Source organism: Triticum dicoccoides, chromosome 4B, assembly GCF_002162155.2.
Source record: "Triticum dicoccoides isolate Atlit2015 ecotype Zavitan chromosome 4B, WEW_v2.0, whole genome shotgun sequence".
NCBI lineage: Eukaryota > Viridiplantae > Streptophyta > Magnoliopsida > Poales > Poaceae > Triticum > Triticum dicoccoides.
Window position 1 is genome coordinate 258,251,201 of NC_041387.1, and position 16,572 is coordinate 258,267,772.

At 44.9% G+C, this 16,572-nt stretch overlaps 1 protein-coding gene and 1 long non-coding RNA gene across 2 annotated transcripts in view; both read right to left on the reverse strand.

The window, feature by feature from the left end:
• LOC119292644 overlaps nucleotides 1-2,656 on the reverse strand; it is a 6,014-nt gene extending 3,358 nt beyond the window's left edge. The window contains exon 1 of the mRNA XM_037571410.1: nucleotides 2,644-2,656. Within this exon, the coding sequence (XP_037427307.1) occupies nucleotides 2,644-2,656 (13 nt within the window). The remainder of the gene's footprint in view (nucleotides 1-2,643) is intronic.
• Nucleotides 2,657-4,100: 1,444 nt separating this feature from the next.
• On the reverse strand, nucleotides 4,101-5,306 carry LOC119293574. Its single transcript, XR_005143117.1, has 3 exons — nucleotides 5,191-5,306; nucleotides 4,713-5,096; nucleotides 4,101-4,442 (listed from the first exon to the last, which is right to left on the reverse strand). It is a non-coding gene; the product is annotated as an uncharacterized LOC119293574 (long non-coding RNA).
• Between the last annotated feature and the right edge of the window lie 11,266 nt (nucleotides 5,307-16,572).

Consider the following 16,572-nt stretch of genomic DNA (forward strand, 5'->3'; position numbering starts at 1 on the left):
AAGAGAAAGGCCAAAAAAAATTAAAAAAAATAAAGGCCAAAAGAAAAAAAGAAAGGCCCCAAAAAATAAATAAATAAAAAGGGGGCAATGTTACTATCCTTTTCCACACTTGTGCTTCAAAGTAGCACCATGTTCTTCATATAGAGAGTCTCATATGTTGTCACTTTCATATACTAGTAGGAATTTTTCATTATAGAACTTGGCTTGTATATTTCTACGATGGGCTTCCTCAAAATGCCCTAAGTCTTCGTGAGCAAGCAAGTTGGATGCACACCCATTTAGTTTCTTTTGTTGAGCTTGCATACATTTATAGCTCTAGTGCATTCGTTGCATGGCAATCCCTACTTCCCATGTTGACATCAATTGATGGGCATCTTCATAGCCCGTTGATTATCCTCATCAATATGAGACTTTCTCCCTTTTTGTCTTCACCGCACAACCTCCATCATTATATTCTATTCCACCCATAGTACTATATCCATGGCTCACGCTCATGTATTGCATGAAAGTTGAAAAAGTCTGAGATTATTTAAGTACGAAACAATTGCTTGGCTTGTCATCGCGGGTGTGCAAGATGGGAGCATTTTTGTGTGACGAAAATGAAGCATAGCCTAACTATATGATTTTGTAGGGATGAACTTTCTTTAGCCATGTTATTTTGAGAAGACATGATTGCTTTGATTAGTATGCTTGAAGTATTACTATTTCTTATGTCAATATGAACTTTTATTTTGAATCATTTGGATCTGAACATTCATGCCACAATAAAGAAAATTACATTGAGAATTATGCTAGGTAGCATTCCACATCAAAAATTCTGTTTTTTTATCATTTACCTACTCGAGGACGAGCAGGAATTAAGCTTGAGGATGTTTGATACGTCTCCAACGTATCTATAATTTTTTATTGTTCCATACTATTATATTACCCGTTTTGCATGTTTCTGGGCTTTACTTTGCACTTTTATATCATTTTTGGTACTAACCTACTAACTGGAGGCCCAGCCCGAATTGTTGTTTTTTTGCCTATTTCAGTGTTTCAAAAAAAAGGAATATCAAACGGAGTCCAAACGGAATGAAACCTTCGGGAGCGATCTTTTTGGAACAAACGTGATCCAGGAGACTTGGAGTGGACATCAAGCAACAGAGGAGGCGGCCACGAGGGTGCTCGGCGCTCCCCCTACAGGTGGGCGCCCCCCCACCCTCGTGGGCCCCTCGAGCGTCCACCGACCTACTTCTTCCTCCTATATATACCCATGTACCCCAAAACCATCAAGGAGCACCACGAAAAACTATCTTCACCGCCGTAACCTTCTGTATCCGCGAGATCCCATCTTGAAACCTTCGCGGGCGCTCCGCCGGTGGGGGAATCAACCACGGAGGGCCTCTACATCATCTCCAAGGCCCTTTCGATGAGTTGTGAGTAGTTTACCACAGACCTTCGGGTCCATAGTTATTAGCTAGATGGCTTCTTCTCTCTCTTTGATTCTCAACGCAAAGTTCTCCTTGATCTTCTTGGAGATCTATTCGATGTAACTCTTTTTGCGGTGTGTTTGTCGAGATCCGATGAATTGTGGGTTTATGATCAAATTTATCTATGAGAAATATTTGAATCTCCTCTGAATTCTTTTATGTGTGATTAAGTTACTTTTGCAAGTTTCTTCGAATTATAAGTTTGGTTTGGTCTACTAGATTGATCTTTCTTGCAATGGGAGAAGTGCTTAGCTTTGGGTTCAATCTTGCGGTGTCCTTTTCCAGTGACAGCAGGGGCAGCAAGGCACGTATTGTATTGTTGCCATCGAGGATAAAAAGATGGGGTTTATATCATATTGCATGAGTTCATCCCTCTATATCATGTCATCTTTCTTAATGCGTTACTCTGTTCTTTATGAACTTAATACTCTAGATGCATGTTGGATAGCGGTCGATGTGTGGAGTAATAGTAGTAGATGCAGGCATGAGTCGGTCTACTTGTCATGGACGTGATGCTTATATACATAATCATGCCTAGACAATCTCATAATTATTCGCTTTTCCATCAGTTACTCAACAGTAATTTGTTCACCCACCGTAATACTTATGCTATCTTGAGAGACGCCACTAGTGAAACCTATGGCCCCCAGGTCTATCTCTTATCATATAAGCTTTCAATCTACTTTTATTTGCATCTTTTACTTTTCCAATCTATATCATAAAAATAGCACAAATATTTATCTTATCATATTATCTCTATCAGATCTCACTTTCGCAAGTAGCCGTGAAGGGATTGACAACCCCTTTATTGCGTTGGTTGCGAGTTCTTATTTGTTTGTGTAGGTGCGTGGGACTTTTGAGGAGCCTCCTACTGGATTGATACCTTAGTTCTCAAAAACTGAGAGAAATACTTACGCTACTATTGCTGCATCACCCTTTCCTCTTCAAGGAAAACCAACGCAAGCTCAAGACGTAGCAAGGCTCATCCAAACGGCGTACAAATGGCATGGGATCGTTGAGGAGGTCGTGGCTCGCCCGGAGAGCGGTACCAGCGTCGAGGATCAGGTAACGCACGCCACCCTTACTGATGCCTTTCGCCGTGCGCGCGCTCTTTCGCCGCGTGCGTGCCGCGCACGCCGACTGATATTCTTTCCTTCGGTGCAGCTACTACGCATGTTCGCCATGTTCCGCGATGACAACAGCGACACAGAGTTCAAGTGCCTCCACGTCTTCAAGCGGATCAAGAAGTGCGAGAAATGGGCGGTCGTCCGATGCACCTTCGCCAAGGCCAAAGAGACGTACAAGTCGGACGCGCCGACCGCGCGGCCGACGGGCGCCCGGACGGCAACAAAGGTGCCAAGAAGGCGAAATACGCCGAGTCGGCTGTCGCACACGTGCAAGAGTCCATCGAACACTGTCTCGCTGACACCAAGACCAGGGCCGCGAGCGAGAAGAGAAAACTGAGGCGAGGTGGGCTGTTTTGATGACGAACAGCATCGTCAAACTCGACTTGCTCCGGACTAACGCCGTCGTGAAACTCAAAGCTCAAGACGCCAAGAAGAGGAACAACGACCTCGCCTTCTTGATGGGCGGCGCTGACATGCTCCAGAGCGGCGACGAGAAGCTCAAGGCGTGGTTCTTGGCGGAGCGCGACCTCATCTTGAACCATATACCGTCGATGCCGCCGCCGCCCAGCCCGACGGCTGATGACGATGCCTCCGCCGCCCCCAGCAGCACCGAAGAAGCCGCGTTGACTCCTCCCAGCCCGCGTACGCCGACAACGACACCGTCGGAGGTTGAGCTCGACGTTTGATGTACTCCTTCCGCGTCCTTCCTTTTTTGTACGCCGAACTACTGCATGTCCTTTTATTTGATCGCCGAACTGTGGCGCCGAATCGCCGAACTGTGGCGCTGAATCGCCGGTTTGTTGTTTCTTCTGAGCGGGAACGTTGGAGTTCGAATATGGGGCGCCTTGGAGGGCGGCACCTGGGGGCGTGGCTGGGGAGAAACAAACCCAGGGGCCGAGCGTCGGATCGTCCGAGGCCGCTCTTTTTTGGTGCCCTGGGGGGCCAAATGGTTGGAGATGTTCTTAGTCCGACGTGGCAGACGTGCCCGGGCAGGCCTAGGCCACCCAATATCCACCTCAACTAGATCGGCTTCGCGCCTTGGCGCGAGGGTGCCGGTCACAATGTTCTGACAAAGCATATAACAAATTGTTTGTAGAAAACCAGGTATAGCATGTGTAGGCAAACAATCGAGTTAGAAGCAAAACATAATAATGGAACTGAAGATGACAATCAGGTTATAAGACAGGATCAAGCTTGGTACTTTCATACGACCAGGGATACAACATAGTACCATACATCAGGATCGCGACTTGGCGCGAGAGTGTCGGTTCCTAACTTTGTGCCTAAGCGCTTGTGTCAATCAGGCAAAGGCAAAGTTTAGCATGTTTACTTACCACTGATAAAACAATAGTATTTATCATGATTAATAATAAAAGGACATAAATTTGAGCACAAAGTAGAAAGATTAAGCTTGATTAAGAGCAACAGGGCATGCAGCACAGTGCTAAAGAGTAGGAAGTGTGATCAATAATGAGCATGCAAACCACATATACGGCTAACACAAAATTCTATTATTCATACAAAGCAATACAGGTCCGAGAGAGCAAAAAGCAGTTTTGATGCAACATAATATTCAGAGGTAGGCATTACTACAAAAGTTGAACACATCAAGCAATTTCGATGCAACATAATATTCATTACAAACCGAGCACTAACTGTTGAGAATGCTTGTTCATAGATAAAAGGTAAGGTTAACCATGGATGACAAAATAGAACACTGAATTTTAAGCAACATCGCATAAGGAAAGCGGTGCTGGATAGAAGCGGCTTTTCCATCTAACACACGCTGAAGCACCGATCCAGTCAGCATTCTCTTGAACTTTGCACTGGACATGACATGATTCTGTAGAAACAAAATTCCAAAGAGAGATCAAAACAACATATACTATAGGTTGCAATGAGTTAGCAAGCAAAGGACTGAATAGATGAACCAAAAGGGCACATCGCATAAAGACACTTGGCCTAGAGCTTGGATTTTTTTTATCAGGGGGCACGTCATCTTTCCCTATCATTTTATCATTAACTTTCCTTCAATGGTAAACAACATTTAGATGCAAACAGACAACTCCAATGCAACACTTCGGAAAACTTAAATCCAAACAAAGGTAGATACCTCAGCTCAGCAGCAGCTTCATCATCCAAAGCATGGATGTCATCCTCCAGCAGCCCAGTTTTGTAGATAGAAATTCAGGAAGGTTGTTGATTGACTAACATGTGGTCGTTGAATCTTTTGGCAAGGGAAAAGAAATACCTGGATGCTATCATTTGGAAATAAAGGCTTACAGCTGAGTACCGGCCACTTCAGTTTTGTCAGGCCCCTCTTATGCTAATGCAAACGGCGAAATTAGCAAGCTAATGATGCAATTGCAAAATCATTTGCAAGCAGAACTTGGATCATATTAATTGGACCCATCTAGACAACATGAGAGCAGCTCTAGAATTTCTTCACAGAGGCCGGGAAACGATTAGTTGATTTGCCTTTTGGAGTGGCCGGGTCCTAGCAGGCAGCAGGGTGTGAATGATGAGCAGTGCAATACAGTAAAAATAAGGGAAATCAGTAGAGATGAAACCCAACATCATAGAAGGCTCACCTTTGACTGTGTCTATGTGTGCATGCTCAGCATCTTGTCTACTCATGAGAAGTGGTGGAACCGATCCAGCGGGTAGTACCTTTGATGAGAAGAAAGCAATATGAAGAGACCGAGAATCCGTATTACCTCCAAATGGCGAATCATACCATCTTTGCTATAAACAAATTTCATAGAAGAAGTTCAGTGTACCTTCTATGGAAGTCTATCATCTCAGAAATGTCGTCGTTGATATATCGCTTCCACTGACACCCTTTCGACCTATGTATCACAACCGAAGACACATCATATTGTATAGCTGGCAGTAAACGAAAAAGACGCAAACTCTGCTCTTGGATTTAAGTCAAACCCAAGATCACTGGCTTATCCCTGACTTGTGAAAAGAATAAAATTACTTTCCCTATAAAACTAAAATTTCATCTGATATAGAAGAGAACAAAAAATCTTGATCTAATTGTACCAAGGCCAACCTTATTTTTTAGAGATGTCGCCACAAGAGTGCTCTTTCTACGGGAATCAACTGAAACAGATGAGCTAAGATTTCCTTCGGATAAACTTTGATGGCCTCCTAGAATCCCTTTGACTACTATTTCAGTCTAAGCTGGCGAACTGCGGATTCTCTACATGTACTCTTATAACTTTTCAAGAATGAATACCCTAAAAATGAAGTAGCAGATGATAACACAAACATGCCATCACAGGAAAGCATAATTCAATGAAGGGAAAGAAAGCTTTTAAGTTGTTAATTAGAGTCATCATTGATTACTATAACACCACAACAACAACACAAAATGCAATAACCATGCCCTTACAGATCTGAACAAATGCATAAGCAATTCCACAGGCAAGTCATTTTTCTTCCTAAAAAAATAACGTTTTACCAATGGCTCGTAGGAGATGGATGTGTATGAAATCAAGATGCAAAGACAAGAGCGTCTCTTCACCTCTCATCATTATCCAGGCAAGCAATGCAACATATCTAAACATGTATAGTTACTACTATAACTCATTTGGGGCTTGGACCATCGACGTGGTTATGGTGGTGATGTCGTCTAGAGGGTCACCATGACATACCTCATTGACAAAAGAGAGAACCAGTTACTTGGATTAAGATATAAACATGAGCAACAGAACATAACTTCATAAATGTGATCATTTCCAGCAGCATCTCCTAGATGAAGAAGAAATCGAAGAGGTCGCTAAATGTACAGATAAAGGGGTATTGCTTATCTAAAAAGCTATACCTTGCATAAATACATAGAGGTATTGTTGTAGTTATTTTATCAAACCAAGTAACAAAGTAGCATTCTCTTGCTAAATGCATGAAAACTAAGATGCTGTTGAAAGTCATCCATGTTTAGATTAGAGAATAGCTGCATTGAGATATATTTTGGTGGGGTCAAATAAGAAAAATATCAATGCAAGTCACAAAAAAGGGTATTAGCACGTGCTTCTCACCAATATCAGCATAGATGTGGTTGCCCATGCCAAGAAACAACATGGATGTGGTTGTCTCAATTGAACTTAGGCACAAGATTCTCACCAATCTCAGCATAGATGTTAGACCTGCCAAGAAACAAGAAACATCAATTACCAAGCAAAAAAGGTAGGAGAAAATTACAAACAACATAGGGCACGGGGTCTAGAGAAGCCATGTACCTGCGCATCAAAAGGACCATGTCAGTGTGTTTGATAGGAACATTGTCAGTGGATCCACAATGCTGCTACAGACGTGAAACATACACACGGATGGTCAGGTTCTTGTTCCCCACAAGAAGAGCCTGTAGATCAGTCATCGCCATGTACTACAAAAGTATCAGCACCAAAACACAACTTCACCGTTAAACTCAGTAAATCTAAACCAAACCGCGGAATAAAGCCAATCCCAGGACACGCGAACATTCAAAATATCACCCCCATCGCATGGAACGACACATTTATTCAGCCAACACTATATGTCGCCACCCAAAATATCACCCAACTCACAAAAGCATGCCAAAAGCTACCAAAATGAAGACTACCATCATACACAAACCTAAGTCATCCCCGCGGCCCGGAAGACCTCAGGGAAAACAATGTTCTTGGTTTCAGAGCCACATTTGCCATCAGCATCTAATATAACTATTTTCAAAGAAGCCCTCGACGTAACACGAGACACTGCCACATATAGCTGCCCGTGAGAAAAAACAGGACCTTTAAGATATATACCAACAGCAGACAGGGTTTGTCCCTGGCTCTTATTAATTGTCATGGCATAGCACACACGAACAGGAAACTGGCGACGTTTAAGCACAAAGGGTGCATTTCCCTTCTTTGCCAATAATTCAATCCTGGGGGTATAAACAGTATCACCCACATGTGAGCCGGTCATAATGACAGCTTCGATAAGCCGATCACCTAATTCTTTTACAATTAGTCGTGTACCATTACACAAACCATTTGCTTGGCTCAGGTTTCTAAGAAGCATAATCGGAACACCAACCTTAAGAGTCAGCCTATGATTTGGGAAATTTATAATTTTAGTTGCATTCAGGTACTCGACTGGATAGTAAACATCTTTGTCCCTAACAGAATCTGAAGAATCGTCAATAGAATCATCACTCAAATAGTCTCTGCTATCAGTAGGAGCCAATGCAAGAATATGATCATTAATATCCTCAGCATGGTCATTGGTAGGGGCTAAAATGGCTCTCTCTTGCAAGTAACCAGAGTTCAGGTAGTTATGCAAAAAATCACCATAGACAGAAGAAACAATAGCAGCTATTGGATCACCAGACGTACAAACCAAGAGGTCGTCCGGTATCTGTATCCAAGAAGCCTCAACCTCATCGCCTCGCCTTGTGACAGGCAACTTCCCTTCCCCAAGATCTAGCACCCATCTGCTAAATAAGGCAACATCCTTCTGCGCCTGGGTATCCGCACCATGCACACCCAAGCGCATGTTAATAGAAAAGCGACAATTTTTGTACAGAATGCCATAGCGGAGAATTCGTGATTGCCGCATCAATGATCTGAGGCCTAGTACCTCCATCAACGACCGGTAAGATTTGTCTAAGGTCACCACCCAAGACCATCACTACTCCACCGAATGGAATATCCGCAAGATATGGATTAGCCACAGAGAGGACATCACGCAAAGTTCTATCTACAGCCTCAAAGCATTTCCTGTGTGTCATCAGCGCCTCGTCCCAAATAACAAGCGAAGATACCATCAACAACTTACAAAGCTTAGAGCCTCTTCTAATATCACAATGTGTATTATCTTCAAGAAGAATAGGTATCTTAAAGCGAGAATGAGCGGTCCTCCCACCAGGCAACAACAGTGATGCAATTCCCGACGACGCAACAGTAAGCACTATCTTCCTCTAGCCCCTAAGGAAAGCACATATTGCACTCCATAGGTATGTCTTCCCAGTACCACCGTACCCAGAGACAAAAAAAACGCCCGGGCTCCCCGCCTACACACACTCTACAATCGTCTTATAAGCAACCAATTGGTCCTCATTTAAACTATCAAACATAACCAAGGACTGTTTAGACAGAGCACATGCATCATAAGACAGTTCCTCACGAATTAGACGATTATCATCAGACTGCTCACCTTCGCCAGAGCGAGACGGCAAGTTAAAACTTCTTATATCAGAACCATGTTTCAAGAAAACGTCGGCCAACTCGTCAAGAAGCATATTTCTCAATCTTTCAGGAGGAACAACATAGTTTGGATTACCCAGGGCACGACGGAACCCATGCTCGATATCATCGTACATGCTAGCGCAGTAACGTTCAAAGAAACCCATCTCATCCTTGATAGAACAATGCATGAGCATAGTCACAAATAGCTGTCTAAGTCGATGCCCAAACCCCCAAACAACTGCTTCATCAAACACTATGTACCACTCGTTATCATCTCCCAACAAACCATGCGCGACACAAGCCTCTTTAAAGGTGTGATAAAGACGACCAGCATATGTTCGAAGATCTTCGAAAGACCTAGCCCCTTTAACAATCATCAAAAGCATGCGCAAGTAATACAACTCACCACTCAAAGGATGTACATAATACACGCGGCCAATCTTTTCACCCCCACCCCTTGGATGCCATGACCTACTTTTAGCGTCCCAGGTCCAAGCAGTTGGAAAATCACAATAAGTTAATGAACGGGCATCTTCGAACGTCTCATTCGCAACAAACCATTCGGTAAGCATAGTCTTTCGCAAGAAGTCGGAATCAACAATTTTCGTGAGGTCAGCACCAGCACGATAGTAAACAGTATTCATGCCAGGCATATGAACGGTCAGCCTTTGAACCGACGGCATTTTAAAGTGTATTTCAAACCCAAATATGCGCCACAATGCATCGTACTCACATATATACTGACATATCAGATACTCCTGAACCTCATCTACTGTACGGCAACCAGATTTAGTCAAATTTTTTAGCCTTTCTAACATGACCTTAGAGTAGTCAGCACCTTTGGTGACATACTTAAAGAGATATTTCATAACCTGTGTCTTGTTACACCACTCTACATTTATATGTCCCTGAAATTTCTTGAGCATCGCCATATTATAAGGAACAACATGCCTATTGTCAAGGTAATGACCATTTTTATAGACCCTTCGACCGTCGTCACGACGTCGATATAAGGCAAACCCATTATCATCAATGACAGTGGTATCTCTAAAATCTTTTGGGAAATATTTAGAACAAACACCCTTTTTCATGCAGACACATTTATCGTTCATTTCACCACACGGACCGTGCATCATAAACTCAGAAACTAAAGCATATCCTAGAGGATCAAGCAATGCATCACGTATTTCAGCAGATATTAATGAATTAATATTTTCAACACCAATCTCATCGTTGCCCCCTCTCCGCCAGACAAGTATATGCGCGTGTGGCAGCCCACGCTTCTGGAACTCAACAGTATACAGGACTGAAAAGGAAATAAAAAAGATAAATCAGCCAGACCAGCAAGCAAAATAAGTAAAAGGCCGGTAAGAAACACCGACCACACACAAAGCACAGCAGCACATAGTACCAGCTTTAATGGGGCCAAAAGCCCGGCCTGACTTGATCTCGTCCAAATACTCGGCAAGCTTCATGTGATAGACCCTAACAACAACGTCTGCCCTATCAGAAGACGCCTGCCCTGGCTCCAATGCAGCGGTGATCTCAGGCCACTTGGGATTACAAGTGAAAGTGGTAAATACATCTGGTGCACCATGCACCCGACAAACAGCAAGGCCATCATGGAAATTCTCATTAAAATAACGACGACCACCCATGTGACTGGAGGGCACAATGGTCCTCTTTCCAACAGCGTCGCCATCCACACACCCATCACCTACTGCATCGGTAATACCATGTATATGCTCTGATCTAAACATGTCCTGATTTCTTATGATATACCATAGTCTACTCTCATCGATGCATGCGCGCGCATCAACAACGGACTGGGAGGAGAGGAGACCATAGCATATATATGGATTGGGCTGATCACCTTTGTAATGGCACATAAAACGATAGTAATCTTGCATGGTCATCCTATTCCGACTATTCATGTCCGAGTCACCACCCCCAGAAGGATATGAAGAAGACGCCTCAACAGACGGACTTCCAGGTGCAGGATCAGGATCTACGGTCCCATCATCCTCACCTTCTTCAGGAACAATCAGGTGAGGAACATCAATCTGGAACCCCCTTTCACCATAAGGAAAAAGCAACGGATATTGCAGAGGCATGAACGCAGTGTTCAGAGAAGATATCTGCTGGAAACCATCAGAACGACTGCGGACAACAATATCTCGAGAAGACGCCTCTAACGTGAACCCACCACCGACAACCAAAGCAGCAAGCCCAGTAGTTGTAGGCAAGCTAAATTGTGGACTATCACCTTCCGAAGGCCCTATAATATGAATCGAGATATCCTTGATAGGTTCATCACCACGATCCTCTATCATCTTACTCGCCTCCCTAAAGGTCTGTACCAATGGGTTAGACTCATTAAGCATATCTATAAGGCCAACCACAGTACCCTCATCAACCCCCCCCCCAGTAGGCTTATCGTCCGGATTTAAAGCATTCATCCTATGTCTAATCTCATTAGCGGGGTCATGTATGTACAACTCAGCAAACTTAGGAGCATCATCACCGCTGGGCACCAGCGAACCAATACGATGAGACACTTGACCACTGATCTTGAAGATATTAGGCCCACGACTGCCACCAAAAGAGCGTTCAACAGTAGCACCCATCGAAGTAAAAGCGAACATACAATTGTACTCACGTATAGCCCGGATGAATTTTTTAGCACGTGAAGTACCATCGAATCGAAGGAGCTCCCGGAGATAGGCCGGGGGATCCTTAAAGGGAGGAATATAGACCTTAGCGCCTTTACAACAGCGATTGTAAACCATCTTACGTTGTGTCCAGGACGACCTGGACTTAGAACACTCAGCAAACCAGAAGGAGGCACCACAATACCGGCATAAGAAATTCGGAGGGCCGCAGTATGACCTATCTGCATAGCAAGCTAACAACCACCAAAGCACAAGACTATCAGGCACAAACCAAGCATAAAGGAAAAACAACAATGACACGACCAGGGAAACAATGCTTTTTCAGTAGGTACCTTTAAGAGACTCAGCAAACCCAACCGAGAAACCTTGCCAATCCTTCGGCAAAGGCCCTTTGACCACAACATCTAACAAGACACGTACGCCCAAATAAGAGACTACATGGAAACAACAAAAAGCAAAAAGAAATCAAGGAATTCCATGCACCTTCGTGTCCAGGACGACGCAGTCTAATAGACAGTTTACACTTTTTTCGTTTGTTGTGATCCACCCCGGTAACATCCGAGCTCACATAAACCGAGAAACCATGCCAATCCTTCGGCAAGGTGCCGTCGGCGGCACGTTCTAACAAAACATGCAGAAACAGGTAAGGCACCACACATCCAAACGACAACAACTAACAACAAACTAAGAACTCGCACGCACCTTCGTAGTGAGCACGCCGAAACTCAACGCACCCTTTCCGTTTTCTGCGATTTGCAGCCGCCACGGCCAAACTCAGAAAAGGAAACCAACCATCACCTACCACGTCATAAACAACATGGAAATGAAGTAATTGGTAGAGCACCCTAAGATACAAAAGAAGGAAGAAAAACTACGGACAGAGACTTACATGTACGCCTGCGAGGAGAAAACCCAATAGGCTGTCATGGCACGTAACGCCTAGCAATCCCAGCGCCTGGCACCCACCGAGCAGGGAAAGCAGCCCCAAGTCCAACAGCACGACCGATGCCAATCACCGGCCGAGCAGCACCCCCACGCCCAGCAACAGGCTGGTCTACAGCGGCAGGCACCTGCCGAGCAGCACCCCCACACCCGGCGACAGGCTGGTCTACAGCGGCAGGCACCCGCCGAGCAGCACCCCCATGACCGGCGACAGGCTGGACCCCAACGTCAGGCACCAGCCGGGCAGCACCCCGGCGCCCGGCAACATGCTGGGCTCCAGTGGCAGGCACCCACCAAGCAGGACCCCGACGCCTGGCGACAGGCTGGGCTCCAGCGACAGGCACCCACGAGTAGCATCCGCACGGCCAGCAACACAATCAGAAATAGGGGCACACCCAGTACTAGAACCTCCACGGCCGCTAGCACGTCCACGACCAGCAGCAGCCCGCCCCACGGCCACGACCACGACCACCTACCAACCCAGCGACAGCTTCAAAGATGCCTTGACCACGAGCCGTAACCGGGGCATGTGCCATGTCAATGACCAGACAACGTCATACCGAAACGCTGGGCAAATAAGAAGCAAGACACATAACATTAGAAGAAGGACCGATATAACCCTACATAGCAGGGGCGGAGCCAGGATTTGGGTATAGGGGGGGGGCCATGTCAAGTTCATAACTTTTTTTTTCTAGACCGTAAAAATACTATCATCGTACTGTAGTATGCGCTACATGCTACAAAAAATGGATACACTTGTATGCGTTTAAAATTTACCTCTACATTTGTTAATAAGATGATTTTTTTTAATAATTTCACTAGAGGAGAACTTACCTGCTGATTTATTTGACATATATGATCATGCAATGCCGAAGTAAGTCTCCCGTTTGGTACTTAAAAGATAGATTGTTATTTAGAGTGTTTGGGGGCACTTACCACCTGATATGGTCCTTTAGATATATAAATATGTCGAGCTTTATCTTGCTTGTCCGATGGCAGCTCCCAATTTGACATGTTTTTGCTTGTTCTGCAACATTTACCATGTCTGTCGTATCCTGATCCCGAGTGTCAATTCGACCGGGGTTTGTAACTTGCACATCAACCTCATTAACAATTTTAGTAGGGCAAGAACTTGAAGCAAACGGCTTAAAGATTAATCGATCTTAACCGTGTTTGGTGGCGCTTTTCTCTTAGTAGCTGCTGAATTGCAATCTTGCAATTAGCTATATTGGACAAGTTGGACATAGGAAAATTTTGCATCAGAAATAAGAATTCATACAAGATAATTTGCATCACGATCAGGATAATTTTTTAGCCACATACAAGATAGGAATTCTTCATGGAATCATACCATCACAAATCATACAATCGAAACAAGTAAAGGGCAAAAATCTGATGTATAAGTTCAACAATGATACAAGAAGAGGATTGAGATTAGTGGATGCATGGATGTGATGTATTGATGTCTTAAACCTTGGATTCTTGGCTACTTTCCGCTGGTTGGATCCGGAAGATTTGACAAGTGAAGAAGGTTGTGTCGCGCCGTCGCCGTATGAATAGGATCGGCAGCAACAGGGCGGGGAGAGTGAGCAGAGGCGGCGGGGCGTGCGAGGGCATTAAACGGCAGCGACTAATTTCGCGTACTAATCCACGTATAGGGTAATCACACGAGAACACAACGTCCAGGCCAGGTGACCAGAGCCGATCGCCCATCCTGACCGCTAGTGGGCCTCACATGGGCCTTTTCCTTTTTCTAAAATTAGCGTTAGGGGGGCCGAGTATGTATAAATCTGAGGAATACGTGCGTTCCTATCGCTAATTACGTAGCATCGCTCGATCGTTAGGGGGGGCCAGGCCCCTGCTCGCCCCCCTTGTCTCCGCCACTTCTACATAGCATAACATCAGGCATTCAAGTGCATAAACCATCTTACATTATACCCATGTATCAGTAACATGGTCAGGCAAAGGATAAGATACACATTGAATAAAAGAACAATGAATATCCACGAGTTATTACAACCAGCCACTAATCATAGTATACATGCACAACAACCTGAATGCATATCAACCCGACTCAGGAGAAGACCACCATCAGATAACCACCCCAAAGAGAAGACACCCTATCCAGAAAGTACATCTAAAAGCTATAGGCGACGAAGATCAACCTAGCATATAGCATCTGTCGCTGTAAAGCAGATATTTAAATATAGCCAGATGAAGATGTTTTATATTTTCCGAGTTTTTGATTCAGGATTGATAACCAAAACCAACCAATATTGTAACATTTTTTTAAAAAGATGGTGGATATCTCCATCATTGTAACGGAATATAAGAACTCTTATCCGTGTGCAATAACCTAGACATGACATCTCCAGAGCACCGATTCAACTTTACTGAATAGGTAAATCAAACACAATTAGATCCTGATGCTCATCCTGGCCTTAACTAAAATCAAACTCAATTTTTAAGACACCTAATAAAACCAAAGTCAAGCCTATATTCCTTTTCTGCATCTTGATGTTCATCCGTGCCTGAACTAAAGAAACCATGGACGATAAAATTTGCACAAGATCGACTAACCTACGAGAGCCACGCCCTCTGCACACTTTCTCTGTGATATGCTATAAGAGCTACACTCTCTGAACACTTTCTTCGTGAACCCAACAACCTCGAAAGACATAGAGGAGGCGAGGCGAGAGTAAAGAATCACCTCCAAGGAGACCAGTGAAGCAACCTCGAGCATCAACAATGGCACGACCTACCAGCCCAGCAGCCAAGAGCAGAAACAGACCCCGACTAGGATGGACCAGCAAGCAAACCCTAAACAGATCCCTGAAAAACAACACAATCCTGGATGAGCACATGCACATCAGAAACGGCAAAAAATGCTCAGTTGTACTCGTATTCAGAAATATTGAGTAGCCGTCTTTGAAAGTTCATAGTAACAAAAATCCTCATGGGAATTAAGTAAATGAAATTTATCTATGAACTATAAGGTACTAGGTAGTCATACCATTGTATAACACCAATTTATGAACCCTCTAATATCATGAAACACTATGGACAAAAGCCATGAGAAAATTACTGCTTTGCAGAAACAACCAGCAACTTGTTTTTACCGGCACGCGTAAATGGTTGAACCAAATTGAGTGAATGACCACTCAAAACGATCGTGGGAACAACACCTACAAAACATTCCACATGCTCCTCCTCTCATTTTGCCATCTAGGAACTCGAAATTGCCGATTTCTGAATCTGAATACCTAAGAACAGCAGCAACAATGATCCCCCCTAGTTCCCTCACCTAGGGCTCCTAATCCTAGCCCTATTCTCCAAGAATCATCACTTACAGAGGGTAAGAGCTCATAGATGATGGGGAATCTCACCTTTATGATCAAATCACAAATATTTGGTGAAGGGGGAAGTTGGGGAAGCTTTCTTGTTCTCCTCTTCTTGTGCCCTCTTCTTCTTCCTCCAGATCAGGTCCAGGCTGCCTTTGAAGGTGGGGGGAGGGCGTGGTGCAGCAACGAGGGACATGGGGAGGAGTGGGGAGGGAAGGGAGGAGGGAGAGGCTGGCTGGGGAGGGGTGGAAGGTGGCGTGGAGGGGGGGACGCGACGGCGAGCGGCGGCGGCGGCGGCGTACCAAGGGGGCGTGGAGGAGGAGAGGATGCGCCGGCGAGCGGAGGCGGTGCGGCAGGTACCGTGCGAGCGCGGGATCAGGGTTTGAGAGAGGTAGAGGAGGAGATACGACGCAAGAGTGAGGAAGGGAGCGACGACTAGGCTCTCAGCCCCGTTGCTATTGGATATTTTCCTAATCACATGAAATGTCTAAAATACCCTCGGCGGCCACCTAATTTTACAGGCGGTGACACGATCTGGAGGGCGTCGACGATTTGCACAGACCACGCGCGCCGGCAAAGCCGCTGACCAGCGCGGCCCACCAGCGAGTTCCCCACACGTCAGTGAGGCAGCAACGTAATTTCGGAGTAAGCGAAACAACAAGTGAAACAGAGAAAAAGGTAACTGTTCATCACTGTTCATTGTAGCAGTGTTTCGGGCTTGATCCAACGGCCGAGGTCTTCCAGAAGCGAGATCGTACGGCCCAGGACCCATCAAGAAATAAATCCGATGGCCAGGA